The 19,082-nt window shown below is 45.6% G+C and overlaps 1 protein-coding gene across 1 annotated transcript in view; it reads right to left on the reverse strand.

The window, feature by feature from the left end:
• LRRC49 (leucine rich repeat containing 49) overlaps positions 1-19,082 on the reverse strand; it is a 128,807-nt gene that overhangs the window by 42,651 nt on the left and 67,074 nt on the right. Inside the window, exon 12 of the mRNA XM_063449127.1 lies at positions 3,899-4,065. Coding sequence (XP_063305197.1) covers positions 3,899-4,065 — 167 coding nt within the window. The remainder of the gene's footprint in view (positions 1-3,898; positions 4,066-19,082) is intronic.

The raw sequence follows: 19,082 nt of genomic DNA on the forward strand, positions 1-19,082 counted from the left end.
TAAAGAGACATAACCCTATTATTGATTGGGAATTAGGGGAGATAATCTCATGGGGTCAGAATTGTCAGGAGAAGTGTTTACAGAAAGTCTCACCGCTTTGCATAGTTAATGCATCCACTCAGTCTACCGACCCTACAGAAGTACAAATACCTCCACTGTATCTGGACTTAAAGGCGGTATTTGACAAAAAGAAGGCCGATACTTTACCCACACACAGGTCCTTTGATTGTAAGATTAATCTACTCCCTGGTACCATGCCTCCCAGGGGCAATGTATACCCTTTGTCTACTAAAGAGAACTTAGTCCTAGAGGAGTATATTCGTGAAAATCTAGACAAAGGATTTATTAGGAGATCTTCCTCCCCTGCCGGGGCTGTTTTTTTTTTTGTTAAAAAGAAGGATGGTACACTGAGACCTTGCATTGACTACCGAGGTTTGAACAAAATAACCGTTAGAAATGCCTACCCGATTCCTTTGATTACCGAGCTCTTTGATCGTTTAAAGGGTTCCAAGATTTTCACCAAGTTAGATCTCAGAGGGGCATATAACTTGGTGAGGATTCAGCAGGGTCACGAGTGGATGACGGCGTTCAACACTCGATATGGGCACTACGAGTATACCGTAATGCCTTTTGGTCTCTGCAATGCGCCGGCAGTATTTCAGGACTTGATCAATGAAGTTCTTAGGGAGTTTCAACAGGACTGCGTTATTGTATACCTGGATGATATTCTTATACATTCTAGGGACATTGAGACTCACCACAGACAAGTCAGAAGAGTTTTGCGCAAACTTCTTCAACATGGCTTGTACTGCAAACTGGAGAAATGTAGTTTTGATCAGTCCCAGACAAACTTTCTTGGTTATGTGATTTCTGGGGAAGGGTTTAAGATGGATCCGGATAAACTCCAGTCCATTTTAGACTGGCCCTTACCTAAGGGTCTCAAGGCCATTCAGAGGTTTATTGGATTCTCCAACTATTATAGGCGCTTCATTAAGGGTTACTCGTCAATTATTGCTCCTATCACCAATATGACCAGACAGGGGGCTGACACTAAGAATTGGTCTACTGAAGCACTTCTTGCTTTCAAAACCCTCAAAGAACTTTTTGCTTCCGCACCAATTTGAGTTCACCCTGATACTACTCTGCCTTTCCTACTCGAAGTAGACGCCTCAGAGACAGGTGTAGGCGCTATCCTGTCCCAAAGGTTAGGTGTGGATAAACCATTACATCCATGTGGTTTTTTTTTCCAAAAAGCTATCTGGCCCGGAGAGCAGATATGACATTGGTGACAGGGAACTACTAGCAGTTATCATGGCTTTAAGGGAATGGAGACATTTATTGGAAGGGACCTTACATCCGGTTACTATTTTGACGGACCACAAGAACTTGTCCTATATTGGGGAGGCCAAGCGATTGTCCTCCAGGCAAGCTCGTTGGTCTTTATTTCTCACCCATTTCAATTACGTACTCACTTACAGACCTGGTTCTAAGAATTCTAAAGCCGATGCTTTGTCTCGCCAATATGAACCTTCTACTGTGTCTGAGCCAGTGTTGTCCTCTATACTCCCCAAGTGCAATATTTTCGCCAACACAAGTCTTAAAATTCATTCTCCACTGCTTGACCGTATCATGAAGTTGCAACATCTGGCACCTAGGCAGACTCCTGTGGCAAAACACTTCGTTCCTCCTGAACTCCAAAGGGAGCTCTTACAGTGTTTCCACGAGAGTAAGGTGGCGGGGCATCCTGGTATTCGCAAGACATATTCCTTAATCTCTAAAGATTTCTGGTGGCCTTCTTTACGAAAGGATATTAAGGATTTCATTGCAGTGTGTGAGATCTGTACTAAGACTAAGCAACCTCATACTCTTCCATGTGGTCTATTACAGCCCTTGGGCATTCCAGAAAGACCATGGTCCTGTTTGGCCATGGACTTTATTGTTGATTTGCCTATTTCTAAAAAACAGACTGTTATTCTCACTGTAGTCGATAGGTTTACTAAGATGGCTCATTTTGTGCCTTTACCTAAACTTCCGACTTCTCCTGAATTGGCGGAAATATTCGCTAAAGAAATTTTTCGTTTACATGGGATACCTTCCGAAATTATTTCTGATAGAGGTTCCCAATTTGTTTCACGTTTCTGGAGATCTTTCTGTTCTCAATTGGGCATCAAATTGAATTTTTCTTCTGCTTATCACCCTCAGTCTAACGGAGCTGCTGAACGTACCAATCAAAAAATTGAACAATATTTGCGTTGTTTTGTCTCCGAACATCAGGACGATTGGGTCGGTTTGATTCCTTGGGCAGAGTTCGCACACAATAATCTTGTTTGTGATTCCACTCGTTCTAGCCCCTTTTTCATGAATTATGGCTTTCATCCTTCCATTCTTCCCTCGGTCTCTCCTTCCCAAGGGGTACCGTCGGTTGATGTTCATGTTGCCAATCTGAGGAAGTTGTGGGATCAGACTCGACAAATTCTCCTACATAATTCTATGTTGTTCAAGAAACACGCTGATAAACGCAGAAGGGCGGCTCCTGTTTTTGTTCCTGGTGATAGGGTATGGTTGAGTACAAAAAACATTCGTTTAAAGGTTCCTTCTATGAAGTTCGCGCCTCGTTACATTGGTCCTTACAGGGTCCTGGCTCGTATTAACCCGGTTGCGTATCGTCTAGTACTTCCATCTGCCTTACGCATCCCTAACTCTTTTCATGTTTCCTTGCTGAAACCGTTAATTTGCAACAGATTTTCCTCCACTGTTTCCTCTCCTCGCCCTGTTCAGGTTGAGGGCCAGGAGGAGTACGAGATCAACTCCATCATCGATTCTCGAATTTCTCGAGGGAGGTTACAGTATCTTGTCGACTGGAAGGGATATGGTCCTGAGGAGAGGACTTGGGTACCTCAGAAGGATGTTCATGCTCCTCGCCTCCGCAGGGCTTTTCAATCCCGCTTTCCATCTCGTCCCGGATGCTTCCGCCCGGTGGGCGTTTCTGAGGGGGGGGGGGTACTGTCAGGGTACCTGTAGTCTCTACCTCTGATAAGAGGAGAGACTTAGACGTTTTCCCGTTCAGAAGGGCTGTTTCCTCCGTTCCTCGCGGTCTCTCCGGTCGGTTACACGCCGGCCGCGAGGGATCCACGCCCTTTTATGACGTGACGCTCAGTAGCCGACGTCATGACGCCAAGCCGGCTCGACCTGTCACTCAAACCCTGAACACGAACCAGGACTCGTCGGGGGTGTGATTACCTCCTAGAACCGGGGTATTTAATAGAGCTTGCCGCATTTGCTCATTGCCCTGTCGTGGTTCTAGCCAGTCTAGTCACTCAGTGCTCTCAGTATGTCTATTGTCTCTTTGGTTCTGACCCGGCTTGTTTGTATCACTCTGCTTATCTCTGTTATCCTTTGACCCGGCTTGTCTCTCGCTTACCTGTCTTCTCGTTCCCTCGACCTCGGCTTGCCTCTGACCATTCTCTACTTACTCCTTACGTTAAGTCCGGCCATTCTAAGGTCCGGTATACGTACCTACTACACTTTGTACTCTGCGTGTTGGATCCCTGTCCCGATCCTGACAAACTGCAATGTTTTACATTGCAGCACTAAGGGCAATAGGGATACTCTACCCAGACTACTTCAATGAGCTGAAGTGGTCTGGGTGCCCATAGTGTCCCTTTAACTGACAAACTTGCATGTGCAGTGCAATTAAGACAAATATCTAATTTAACAATTTAAATCATCTGTATACAACCACAAATCGCAAAACTCATTGCTACACCACCAAACATATCTGTTAAGCTCAGAATGACTGAAGGCATACAAATTGAGTTCAGCATACTAAACAATCTTAATCTATAACAGGGTAAGCACAGCCTTTACCCTGTCATTTTAAATACCATAAATTGATTACCTTTCTTCTTTAGGAAATTCATAAGACGTAGTCCCGTTTATCTGGCAAGGTTTATGAGAAGGACTTGCACAGTCAAGACTTTCTAGATCTGAAGCAAGTGTGGGAACTCTGTTTTGCTGAATATCCCACTGGCGTGCAGCATTGCAAATCGCTATTCGTTTTTTCTCCTGGAACAAAAAGCATGATAAAAGAAAGTTATGGATAGTACATTACAGAAAACTGAACAACCAATACAAAAGTTATATTCTCCTTTCTTCATACCTCCTAAATCTCCCAGGTTTGTCCCCATAAAGTGGTAAACAAATGCGTTAATAGACACTCACACTCAGATAAGTGCATTCAGGGATTAACGCCCCATGGGCTAAGCACTTCAGAAGCACTCTGCGTATGGTCTTAACTGAGTAGGGCTGGCTAGTTTGATGGATAGTACACAACGCTTACAAGCCCATAATCTGGGTGCTCTCTCTTATGTACAACCAACCTCATCTTCCTTCCCATTGTTGGGAGATAGGTTTACTGTTGTAAACTTCTCTGTGGAACGTAATTCATAAATTGATTGATAAAAAGTACATTTAAATCACTTAGCCTCTGAAAACCTAAAACAGCACCATAAAAAACAAAAACAAAACTCACATTTTCTTTTTCTTTTAATTCTTTATTTTATTTGTGCAAAGGTGAAACATGTGGTTTAGCACTGCCACAACAGCAGGTGCAACTCGGTGATATACATAAGATAACATATGGCAATAGAGATTAACATTGCACATTTTTTAAAGGTAAATTAGCAAACAGGTTTATGTCTAAATCGTCAATAAATGAGAGATATGCATATATATTAATACAAGCTAGGCGCAAGCTGGGTGACTATATTTGTCAGTAGTTTAGTTAGGGCGCTTATACAGTCGCTTTTCTAAGCTTAGTAGTTTAGTTAGGGCGCTTATACAGTCGCTTTTCTGAGATTAGTAGTTTAGTTAGGGCGCTTATACAGTTGTTTATCTGAGATTAGTAGTTTAGTTAGGGCGCTTATACAGTCGCTTATCTGAAATTAGTAGTTTAGTTAGGGCGCTTATACAGTCGCTTTTTTGAGCTTAGTAGTTTAGTTAGATCGCTTATACAGTCGCTTTTCTAAGCTTAGTAGTTTAGTTAGGACGCTTATACATTCACTTTTCTGAGATTAGTAGTTTAGTTAGAGTAGAGTAGTGTCATATCAAGACATGCAGGTTCAGCTATATATTCGCACTCCGCTTAACGCTACTGAGGTGCTCGGTGTACGTGTAAACCGTACAAGGCGGGCGTTCTAGTGTAGCATGAGATATAACATTATATACAACCTAACACGTAAAACATCATTGCTAACATTTGCAATAAAAACGAGTGTCGTGCTATCAGGGTTAGTGATCAAAGCATTATATATCATGAGGTCGTGCGTGGAAAATTAGTAAAACAACGTTAAACAGTGGCGGTAATGCACTTGTGAAACATCATATAAACACAATAAACTACTTGTGAGGCTATGTCATCTTGAACATGCACAGCGAGTGAAGGTGAGCGGCTGCTTAATATTTTCGTTTGAATGTCTCGCTGTAACAGGTCAAGGCAATTGTGTCCAGCATATTGGGCAAGAAAGTCCGGTAGTAGGAAGCATACTAAAGGAATAGTGTTTAGGACTAAATTAGACAGTCAAACAGGAGCATTGCCAGGATATGACTGAGTAAGTTCGGTAGTGGCATGTCGGTAACCTCCAGCGTTAGGGGTCTTGCAGCGTGGATGGCAGAGCTGCAGTGAGGCATTTTGCCGCCATCAGCCGATGCCCCTGCAGCGAGCCGGCCCAGGTCTCAGAAGCGGCGTGAGGATTAGGGAGTCCATGCATCCCGGTTGGTTCAGTTGGGGGTTCATGTGATGGAGCCTCAATATGATGCAGTGGGCCCATAAGTGTGGTTGAAGTCTTTTAGCTGTACCCTGTATCTTCGTGTGGGGCTCTGCTTCTTCCCCCCTCCAGCCTGATGGTCCTGGTAGCCGGCGTGGTGATGTGTTCTTCGAACGGGGCCCATAGCTCGGTCCACGGACTGGAGCATGTCCCTTGGGTCTTCCTCGTGGCTGTGGGTGTCGTGGTGATGTGTGAGCCTTCTGTCTGGGTGATTTGGGTACATGGGGTCGGATTCTGCCTGGTCTTTGTGCAGTGCAGTAGGGGCGGTTTGGGCAGGCTAGTTTGCTTCGGTTTCCTGCTTGGATGGTTTTGGGTGCTGGGTACTGGTGTAAGCGCCCAGGCGCTGGATAAGGGTCACTAGTTGGTGGGTGCTTCGAGGGAGTGGGGGGCCCAGGTGGAGCAGTTTTACCCAGCCTACCTTCCAGCTTCCTCCAGAATGCCTCGAAGTGACGGTTGAGTCGTGCTAGGACATCCAGCTTTTCGTCGGTCGGGTAGTCAGCACATATCTCGTCCGCCATTGTAGGTAGGCCTCCGCTTGTTTTTCGCGCTATTACGCTCGAGGTAGCCGACCCTGGGCGGACCGGGATCACCCCCGCCGGTTCAGGGGGGGGGTAACAGGGCTTACTTGTGCGGCAAGAAGCTCCATAGCGCTTCCCGAGCAGGGGAACGGCCGCCTCCCCCGTCCGGCGCCCACTAGGCCGCAATGCCGTTGGCTGTGTCATCTGGCTCCGAACTGGCAATAAAACATCTCGCTGTGTGCCTTTTGTCGTGGGTGGCCAGTGGATGCTGGAACCTGCATGTTGTTTTAGCCGATTATTGCTTGTTTTGCCCATCTTGTGCTGGAGCACGCGGAAGATGCGTCTATCCGCCATGATGGTCAGGCCCCGCCCCCAAAACTCACATTTTCTAGGCTACTTTTTCTAAATAAAGGAGATGGATACCACTTTGGTATAACAAAGGAAAAATCTTTCCAGATATCTAGATGAAAATAGAACTGACATAGGGTAATATCGTCAAATACCAGTTAACCCACAAGGTATAAAAAGCACTCACAAGATGGCAAATGATTTTCAGCCCATCAAAAATGAAGCCCGAACGTCTGTAGGTTCAAGTGACTTCAGGCGTGATGTATAGGAGCTTTGGTATGGAAAGATAGAAAAAACAAATATAGTGCAGACGGGAAGCACAAAAAACACAATTTATTAGAATGCACTTTCAGGATAGAAGTTAAAATAGGCATGTCTCCGTATACAACGGATCTGCCGCTGATCTATATGGTGTAAAAAGGATCAGGAACCAGCAGAAATACAGAAACAAAGTACCAACAAGAGATAAACTCAGAGTCTGTGTGCTTTTCATCCGACGCGTTTCATCTCACAGACTTCTTCAGGGATGTATGTCATCGTCTTCTCAGCCTTCTTTTAAATAGTGTGGGTGTGCGTTCCACGTTGAAACGCCACATAGTTTCCGGTTCTGGAACGTATCTGAGGATTACTATCACTATTTAAACGAAGGCTAAGAAGATGACGGCATACATCCCTGAAGAAGTCTGTGAGACGAAACGCGTCAGATGAAAAGCATGGAGACGGAGTTTCTCTCTTGTTGAGACTTTGTTTCTGTATTTCTGCTGGTTCCTGATCCTTTTTACACCATATAGATCAGCTGCAGGTCTGTTATATACGGAGACATGCCTATTTTAACGTCTATCCTGTAAGTGCATTCTAATAAATTGTGTTTTTTATACTTACCATTTGCACTATATTTGTGTTTTCTATCTTCCATTGAACCTACAGATGTTCGAGCTTCATTTTTGATGGGCTGAAAATCATTTGCCATCTTGTGATTGCATTTTATACTTTGTGGGTTTACTGGTATTTGATGATATCACCCTATGTCAGTTCTATTGTCAGATTTTTCCTTTGTTATACCAAGGAGGTATTCATCTCTTATATTTAGGTGATTTCATCCCTTGTACACCTCACTTATATTTTTGTTGTTTGCCTATTTGTCTTTGGTGCTTGGTGGACACACTTAAGTGGGTGTTACATATTGCATATATTGTGGTCATATATATTTTTTGTGGTTTATACTTTTTTTACATGCTGTTTCGTACCTTGTGATGCTGCAGTTTGGTACAAATAAAGCAAAAATAGTAAAAACATAATTATAATTTATGGTTATGCTTAAAATATCGCACTCTACAAAGAAAACACACTCTGTAAATACATAAGAAATGCATGAAAATTTCCTGGCAGCAAAACTGTAGAAGGAACTGTATTTATTAAAAGAAAATATAATTTTGCTTTCAGCTGAATTCTTTTCACCAGATAACTCAAGTACAGCATGTAAGTTATTTCGGTTCCTGCAGCCCATAATAATTTTGATGAATAGGGTTCATTATTATAAATAAGTCTAACCATAACATAGTTTCTTAGAAGATATACCGTAGCTATTTAGATACTGATGGTTTTGTTTTATATGCAGAGACAATCAAGACAAATCTCTTTTCATTAATGGGGATTTTCACAGAATTCCAACACTTTTCATATATAGACACGTTTTATATATAGAGGCAATTCACCAGTGACAGAAGCCGGGAATTATATGCCCATCTGAGCAGTGACTAAGTAGATGAAGCATCAGTGGAATGCTGGGTCCCACGGTGAATATTTTCCTTTCCTTCTGCCAACTCTTCTGCCTAAGTCTAAAATGTATATTTTATCATGCATGTCAAATGATTTCACACAGTTAGTCAAAACTTGCTGTGTTTTGGAGAAAAACATTCTCAGAATAGTGAATATTTCTAAGTTGTCCTTAAAATGAACAGTATGTGACATGAAACCAATTATTCTGGTACGATCATAAATAATAGTACCATTTGCTCACGTACGGACAGAGAATTGTGGTTTGTAAGTACAAAAAAGTGGAAGCCTTTTTTTGCGAGAATTGTACTTCGGAGATCAAATGCTTCTAAAAAAGCTAATCAATCCAAAAGATTTCTAGAATTCATATTAAACAGGGAAAAATAACTCCATGGGAAAAAGGGGCATCAAGTGTCTCGAGCACCAAGCAATACTGGAAACAACAGACAAAACCGACCATTCAAAGGAAGAGGCGTCTTGACTTCCCCTGAGGGCGCCAACTCAGTACCTGAGATGATACAAACCAATGTCATTATAACTCAACACACACTAGATCTTGCCAACTTGAATTGTAATCCTCCCAGCACATGTACCATTCACGATATTATTCGTGTTCAATACTAGGGGTGATTATTTCTGATGACTTAAAGGTAGGCAGACAATGTAATAGAGCAGCAGGAAATGCTAGCAGAATGCTTGGTTGCATAGGAAGAGGTATTAGCAGTAGAAAGAGGGAAGTGCTCATGCCATTGTACAGAACACTGGTGAGACCTCACTTGGAGTACTGTACACAGTACTGGAGACCTTATCTTCAGAAGGATATTGATACCTTAGAGAGAGTTCAAAGAAGGGCTACTAAACTGGTTCATGGATTGCAGGATAAAACTTACCAGGAAAGGTTAAAGGATCTCAACATGTATAGCTTGGAGGAAAGACGAGACAGGGGGGATATGATAGAAACATTTAAATACATAAAGGGAATCAACACAGTAAAGGAGGAGACTATATTTAAAAGAAGAAAAACTACCACAACAAGAGGACATAGTCTTAAATTAGAGGGACAAAGGTTTAAAAATAATATCAGGGGGGGCGGAGCCTGACCTCAGAGGAAGATGGACGCCTGATTCCCGAGCTCTCTCTCCCCACAGCACGCTAATCCACTAACATCGCCACCCCTGTTAGTCACAACCATCTACAAACAACATTGAACGGTGCCACTCATCCTACCCAACCTCCGACACCATGGGCGGTGGGAAGAAAAAACGGGATCAAACCCCGTCGGTAGCAACACTCTTCCGTACGCCGACCACCTCACAGAGGCCTACTAACTCCCAACTAACAGAAGAGGATGACTCTGAACCCGAGGATACCGTCCCCTCATCGGACACAACAGCCCCACTTACCATCGGGGTACTCCGTGGCATGCTCCGCGAGGCCACCGCCGACATCAAAACCCACGTGGCCGCGGAAATCACCAAACAGCTTGAGGGCCTCAAAGCTGAAGTGACTACCCTAGCTTCCAGGACAGACCAGGCGGAGACCCGCATATCTAAACTAGCGTCTACCACACAGGAACATGCCCAAGACATCGCATATTTCCATGGCAAAATTTCAGCCCTAGAGGACGGCATGGAGGACCTTAAAATAATATCCGCATCCGCGGCCTACCCGAGGCGGTCTCCCACGAGCAACTACTACCCACGCTTAAAGCCATATTTCAAAGGATGGCCCCGGATCTCACACCCATCGACCTGGAAATAGACAGGGCTCACCGGGCCTTGAAACCGCCCAACCTTAACCAAACTATCCCGAGGGACGTCATCACCCGCCTCCACCATTTCACGGCAAAGGAAAAATTGATCCAGGCGGCAAGACACGAACAGCCCAAATACAAAGACACCATGCTCACCTTTTTTCAGGACCTCTCACCGCTAACGTTGAAGAAGCGGAGAGACCTCAAACCCCTCACTATGGCCCTCCACCAACAAGGGCTGAAATACATGTGGGGCCATCCCTTCAAGTTGATTGTCAGAAAGGACGAACAAACCCACATACTCCTGCATCCAGCAGAGATGGGGCCCTTTGCGGACTCGCTGGGAGTCCAACTGTTGCAAAACACCTCCGCCTTCCGACGAGAGACCGACGCCCGCCAAGACACCAGGCCCCGCTCTCCACGTCCCCCTAAAAAGAAAAGACCACAGCCACGAGAACCGGAGACCGGCAACGCTTCGCAAGATTGGTAACCGCAACACTTCCCTGACCCCAGCATTACCTGCACCAAGATGACACTCACCACAACCCTGCATGACACACCAGACGCCCTGCTACCCGATGAACTCCCCCTCTGCTGAACGAGACCTCAAACTTCCACCTGCCCCGATCATTGATCTTCTGGTCAGGCCTGGGAAGCGCTCCCCCGAACTCTCCACCACAACTAAACCAAAGACACCATCCCGGGCCCATATGATTCACCTGCCGAGCCCAGGAAAAGGGACTCTACCACCGGACTATGCCACGATATAGCAAGTATACCAGGGGACCTTGGGGTGGGACCGGAGGGACTTGGGGTGGGGGGTCCACGGGGTTATGTATGTGGGTCGAGATCCCTGAAATTATGGCACAATCCCTTAGCCACCTGGGGGGCATACTTACGCTTTCCTGTCAGGACCATTGGATTACTCCCCCGACAGGTGCCCCGACCCGACCCCCTATCACTTCTTGCCCCATAGTCTCTCCACGCACCCAAAGTAGGCCTATTAAGGGACCGGAGCGTACTGCCACTAGCCAAGATAGGAGGATCACCCCCCACCGCTCTCAATGCCCAAGACCACGATAGACGGCTGGGTAACAAGACCGGACCCTAACCCCCCCATTAGCAACATACCTCTATCATAGCACTATAAAATAGAAGGGAAACAATATTTACATATAATACAAAAATCTAACAAAAACTAAATAAATAAATAATAATAAATAATAAAAGGGGGAAAAAAAAAAAAAAAAAAAGAACAATAAAAATTATAAAAAATAAACAAGAAATAGGGTGGGGGGAGACAATGAAGGGGGAGAATCAATCAATAAATAAATAAGTAAATAACAAAAAAAAAAAAAAAAAAGACATTATAAAAAAAAAACTGAAAAAAAAACAAAAAAACAATACTTTAAAAAAAAAAAAAAAAAAAAAGAACATTTATAATACCATAGAAACCAATAACAGGAGGTTACACAGGGGAGCATATACGTTATACGGATAAGGGAAAGGAAGGGTGAAATCTACATCCCCAGGTATGCCTCTATCTGGGGGAGTGAGACCACTGGGGTACACGGCAGCTCCCTATGGACACCCTCACTCCTGACGGATCCCTACCTAACTCATGTCTTACCTGGATACAGGGAGATGACCTTGAGACATTCGGGACAGGCCCCAGAATAGGGAACAGCTCTTGGGAAGGGGGGAGCAGACACTAAGATACACCATAGGACCTTAGAAATTATACTTTAAACCAACCCTAGAGAGGGGTCTGCTCTCATAACCCTCCTAACCTGCTCTAACACTCCATGTCCTACTGACTAAGCCCAAACATAGGTACTGGGCAAACAAGAAGTCACTAATGCTGGGAGCCGTAACTCCTGACTTGGCGCCCCTACACCTTGATATCTATTGTCTATGCACACAACTGCGGGTAAATGCAACCTATAATCCCTACTTGTTCAATGTTGTTAATTACTGTTCAGTTATGCCTTCAAATGCTTTTATTTTTATGTTTGTTCCAGTCCGGAATAGCACTTCACCCCCAGAAGCTGAAAACAATGGACTCGACATGGGACTGACCCCACTTCAATGACGCACCTCACAGACCATCAACCCCACATCGAGACACCCATCCCGGACGCCAACTGACTTCTATCTCCCACTTGTGACTCCACAGAGAAACCACTCCCGGCACTACCTAGGACAGCTATCTTGAGAAACCTACAACCGTGAGTGTACCATACCACTGCGTGCTGGGGGGGGAGGACAGAGGGAATGTGAAAACCTTCCTCCTCTCCCCCCAGACTTACACAAACGCCCACGACAGGGCACGAAGCACATACGACCCCTCACCCCTCAGGCAACACCAACACCCCCCCAAACAACACCACCTGGCTAGTACTCTATAAGACCAGGGACCCTACAGACCCGATTCCCCACACCCTTACCCTCCAGCCCAAGACGTTACACCCCCACCCTTCCCTTGCCTCACAGCCCTCCCTCGCAACTAAGCTACCACTTCTCTCGGGGACCACCCCGTCCCACCGTACCCCCACCACACCTATAACACCTGAAATGCCTAGGACACTCTCGTGTGTATCACTTAACTGCAAAGGCCTCAACAACCCAGCTAAAAGACACCAACTTTTGAGATGGGCAACCCGCTCGCGAGCGGAACTAATCCTCCTCCAAGAAACACATTACGTTGACTCTAGACCCTTTCCTTTACGCAACAAACACTACACCACATGCCACCTAGCTAATTCCCATCACGGTAAAAACAACGGAGTGGCCATCCTGATCCACAAATCCTGTCCGATTCACTTCACGCGCTCTATCCCGGACCCCCAAGGCAGATACCTCACAATAGTGGGACATCTGGGGACCCAAAAATACGCAATCACTTCCATTTACGCTCCCAATACCCCTGACCCATCCTTCTGGTCGACCCTCAGGGCACACTTAAAACTATTTAGCTCCCACCACCTGGTTGTAGGTGGGGACTTTAATGCGACTATGGCCCCTGAATTTGACCGCAAACGCCCCACGCTCCACACGAAAAGGTCCACCCCCCACCCAACGAGACTGGACAAATTGCTCTCAAACTTCGCACTCCACACAAACCTCCAGGACGTATGGAGACTACAACACCCCAACACCCTAGACTTCTCATTTTACTCGCATCCCCACACCTCATACTCTAGAATTGACATGTTCCTAATCTCCCCCTCCCTGCTACCCCAGGTCACAAACTCAACAATAGGCACCATTGCATGGTCCGACCATGCAGAAATCTCCCTTGAAATGGACATTCCCATAGCGTCCAGGCCCTGGAATTGGAGACTAAACCCCACTCTACTGCAAAACCCTGACATCACGAGGGACACACGCGCAACCATAGAAAACTACTTTACCGAAAACTCACACTCGGTCACCTCAACCAGCTCCCTGTGGGCAGCACACAAGGCAGTGGTTAGGGGCACACTGATTGAACAGGCCACCAGGCTCAAAAAAAAGAAGCTCAGAGAACTGGAACACCACATATCCTCCTTGAGAACCGCCTCGGCCCTACACAAACTAGACCCCTCCTCAGACAAGCTGGCCCAAATAAAGATCCACCAACAGGCTATCAAATCCTTCATGGCCAAGGACTCCCAAAAGGCGCTCTTGTGGACTAAACAACTCTATTATGATAAGTCCAATAAAGCGGACTCACTCTTAGCCCGCAAACTACGCCACAAAGTGCAAGCCAAAAATATCGATAAGATCAACTCCCCCGGCGGCACCACACACACTACCCCAGACCGAATTGCCGCCACCTTTGCCAAGTACTTCACTGAACTCTATGACCATAAAACACACCCTAGGCACGATCAATCCCACTCGCTTGACCCCCAAGCCATCGATTCGTACCTCCGAGGCATCCCCCTCCCTGCACTGCCAGATGAAACCAAACAATACCTCACTTCACCCACCACAACGGAAGAAATTGCCCTCATAATTAAATCAATCAAACCTCATAAATGCCCAGGTCCGGATGGCTTCACGGGCCAATACTACAAATCATTTTCGGCTGCCCTCCTTCCACACCTCGCCTCGCTCTACAACTCGCTACTCCAAGGTGAGGCCCTACCTGACGATATGCTGCGGTCAAACATCAGCCTCATCCCGAAACCAAACAAGACACTCACCGACCCAGGCCACTATAGACCGATATCCCTCCTCAACGTAGACATCAAAATCTTCACGAAACTTCTGGCGAACCGCATCCAACACTCCCTACCCAAATTAATCCACCCCGACCAGGTGGGATTTATCCCCTCGAGACAGGCCAATGATAATACCAGACGCACTTTAGATCTCATTTGGGTAGCAACACACCGGAAGATCCCGACCCTTCTATTGTCCATGGATGCCGAAAAGGCATTTGATCGCCTCCTTTGGCCTTTCCTATTTACCACCCTCAGGAAATTTGGATTCCCCGAACCCCTGATAGAGGCCCTGTCTTCTCTCTATAACAACCCAAGGGCCACCCTCCTTATACCCAACTCCATCCCAACATCAATTACAATTAAAAATGGTACCAGGCAGGGCTGCCCTCTCTCCCCGCTCCTCTTCGCCCTCTCCCTTGAACCCCTCCTGCAAAAAATTCGTGATTCCCCATTAATCACCGGTCTCATTGTGAGACAAAAGGAGTACAAAATATCGGCCTATGCCGACGATATCCTCCTCACACTCACCAACCCTCTACAATCCATACCTCCCCTGCTGGCACTACTGGACGAGTACGCTGCAGTCTCGGGGTACAAATTAAACCTAGACAAAACGGAATCTCTCCCAATCGGAATCCCAGAACATGACCTGAATGACCTACGACGCTCACACTCTTTTAGGTATCACGACACCAGCATTCGGTACCTCGGCATACTCCTACCGGCTAACCCCGACTCCACATACGATTTAAACTACCCCCCCTTAATCCAACAAGCCTATACGGACCTCCAGACCTGGAACACCATGCCTATCTCATGGTTGGGGAGGATAGCCTCCGTTAAAATGAATCTACTCCCCAGATTCCTGTACCTATTTCAGACCCTACCCGTCCCTATCTCCCGAAAGGACTTCAAAGCACTTCAGACGAAAATCGACAATTTCATTTGGTCTAACAAAAAACCCAGAATAAAAAGATCCACGATGTACAAAACCACGAAAACAGGCGGACTGGGGCTCCCCAACTTCCTACACTATTTCCAGGCGGCCCACTTGACACAAATACAACACCTACACGCCCCCCCAGGACTTAAATTATGGGTGGACCTCGAACACGATCTGTTGGGTGGGGACCACCCCTCACTGCTCCTCTGGGTTCCCAAACATTCCAGACCCGCCACTCCACAAACGCCCCCAGCCCTTAACACCTCTTTCCAGATATGGGACAAGACCGTACCACATACCCGACTTGTCAACTCCCCCTCACCCCTAACCCCAATCCTCCGGAACAAACAATTCCCTCCCGGCATGAATCCCAGAGACTTCGCACATTTCGAAGACAACAAACTCTACCGCTTCTACCACTTCTTTCGATCCAACCAGCTGCTCCACTTCCCAGATCTGCCCAGGCACACACCACTGAACACCTTTGACCACTTTAGATACCTCCAGATCCGCAGCTTCCTACAACACCCCCTTCACTCCGCCACGGCCACCACTACCCTGACCCAATTCGAAAGAGACTGCTTACACTCCCCGATACGCAAAGGCCAAATCTCCTTCATCTACCTCCAACTAAACTCCTCCTCCCCGTCAGAAGCACTCGCATACACCAAAGCGTGGGAAAGGGACATCGGCCCCCCCAATGACCCGTCAGACTGGTCGGCAATATGGGAAGCAACTGCATCCCTAACCATATGCGTTAACCATAGAGAACAGGCCTACAAAACGCTCCTCCGATGGTACCTGACGCCCCTACGGATGAAGCAAATGAAATGCTCGACCACGGACGATTGCTGGAAGGGCTGTGGGTCACAGGGCACCTACATTCATGCCTGGTGGTACTGCCCACACATCGCACAACTCTGGACGAAAATCGCAGACCTAGCATCAGCTCTCCTTCATACTGAGATCCCTCTTGATCCGTGGGTCTGGTTACTATCCAAACCCCATCCCCCCCTATTTAGGGCACAAAACAAACTACTCGCTAAAATCGCCTTGGCCGCGCGGCGTACAATTGCCGAACAATGGGGCAACAAAAACATTCCCACCATGGACACAGCTATTAAGAAAATAGAGGAAGCCAGGGAAATGGACAATCTCTCGGCCCTACTTCACGACACAACCCACCACCACAACAAAATATGGGACCCCTGGATCATATATAGGCTGACCCACCCCTAAACTTTCCCAACTCCTACAGACATCAGCCGTCCTACTCCACTACGACCCCTCCAAGATACCACTTCTTCGACCTCCCCTAACCCCCTCACCCCCCACCGACCCCCCATGCAACTTCGCCAGACCACTGACAATCGACCCACCAATGTTATTCCCAACCTAAACTGACACTTCAACCCCTGCCTCACACAACTGAAGATTCTCCAATGGAAACGAGGGTACCACGCCCCCCCCAAGACACCGACCCCTCACTACCCGAAACCTTCAAAGGGCCAACACCCCCACGCCCCTCTCCCCATAACTTTCACCACAAGGCCCCCACCGCCCTGGAAGGGCTCTTGTCCCGAAACGGCCACCACAGATCACTGACTCTGACAGCTCATGGCCCAACCACAGCGACCAACCCCGCACCAGACCGCGAGAGGCCGGTCTCATGGAGACCACAGAGATACACGAGCGGACACGCTACCCCCCCATCTCCCAACTACCCTACCCACCACTGTTACCCCCCCAGACACATAGGGTACTAACCTAAAGACACAATCACTGAGCGACAGCTCACCCCCATGACACCCTCAAGACCATCAGACAACGTCAGCTAAAGAGACCATCGTTAAAGGACATCTTATTCACGAGCCATAGTTATCCCGGCCTCTTTCTCTCCGGCTCAGACAAGCCAAATCCTTACTCACTCAAATATGTGAATTGTACTTGTACCCCTCCCCTCTTTTCATTCTGTACCCCACATTAACAGTTGAAAAATTGAAAATAAAGAATTTTGAAAAAAAAAAAAAAATAATATCAGGAAGTATTACTTTACTGAGAGGGTAGTGGATGCATGGAATAGCCTTCCAGCTGGAGTGGTAGTGGTAGTAGTAAAGGAGTTTAAGCACGCGTGGGATAGGCATAAGACTATCCTAACTATAAGATAAGGCCAGGAACTAATGAAAGTATTTAGAAAATTGGGCAGACTAGATGGGCCGAATGGTTCTTATCTGCCGTCACATTCTATGTTTCTATGTTTACTATTGGAGTCTGTGAAACCTTTACTGTAATTTATAGTGAAAAAACAACAATAAATTAGAACAAAAAAAAATTTAAAACAGGGAAAAATTTCATAAAATTATACAACTAATTTGAACAACATATGGTGACTTACGTTATGGACAAGGATAAGTATTTTGTTATTCTGGCTGATGGTCAACCAGATTGGAGCATTATATTGAGAGGGCTAATCTGGAAAATACAGTACACTATGTACCAATATGTATAACTCTAGCAGTTATCCAGTCATAAGGAAGTAAGGATTCATAACACAAAAGTAGAATATAACAAACTTACTTCTTAAGTATTCTGTCTTTATTTTGCTAGGTGGTGGATTAAGAAGCAGCAGCTGACAGAGGTTATCGATATTTTGATAAGTACCTCTAATGCACATATCACCACAAGGCTTTTAGCAATTTTTTATGTTTAGGATGTAAAATAGTGCTATATTAGACACACTATCTCCCTTTTAAAAGGTTTTAAATAACACACATAATACTTTGTAGTTAATTTCACTCTGAATGAAACCAGGGTCCTCTAGCTGCAGAAAGACCAAGGCTACATTAATTTAAAATTGTATGGGGAATCAAGACATTGGTTTTAGAAAGCATCTTACTGCAGACAACTTGGTTCTAAGCCAAGCTCTTTCTCAAGATCTGGACAAAGAATAAGTACCGGTATTTTAACTCTATTGATATTTGTTGAGGGAGAATAGACTCTTCCAAACAGTGGTATCTCTAACCTCTAAGTTTAAGATACCAAATGACTGTTGCCCTTTTGGCGTACTTAGTGTTAATAAAGTGAGTAACATTCCGACAAAACTTCCTAGGACTGTGCCAGTGACATTATCAGACCCCAATCTGCATTCACAAACTCATTTCCATATAAAACCCACAGTTCTACGTATGAATATGTGTTCCAGTGAGTGCTACAATACATGTATTTCTTGGCCTGGAATTCACAGTGTCATCATCAGTTCTTCATGATTTGAAGTTTAGTGAATAAACCAAAGGGCCAGTGGACACAGCAGAGACGCACCAACCTTATTCATAGGGTATTGTTCTGTACGCTATACTGCTCTGTACTGCTTCCCTTTCATACTGCGATCAAGCCGTATAAATGTTATATACAGTAATACTAGCAAAAAAACAAACAAAAAAAAAAAACTTGCGTGGAAGTGGTGTACCATGAGCAAGTATACAAAATAAATCATGTTTTAGTTCAGTTTACCTTAAAGTCAATGGAGGATTTAAATATAAAAAATGTTTAACTATATTTTGTCTAAACATATGATTAAAACAACTATGAAAACGGTTTCAAATCAAATAAAATGTATGTTTGTTAAAAAATTTTGTTAATCCCATCGTTTATGAGCGGAATATCCCTAGAACACAAGGGTGACGCTCAAAATCCCTTCCCTTAATGTTA

Source organism: Pelobates fuscus, chromosome 3 (genome assembly GCF_036172605.1).
Source record: "Pelobates fuscus isolate aPelFus1 chromosome 3, aPelFus1.pri, whole genome shotgun sequence".
NCBI lineage: Eukaryota > Metazoa > Chordata > Amphibia > Anura > Pelobatidae > Pelobates > Pelobates fuscus.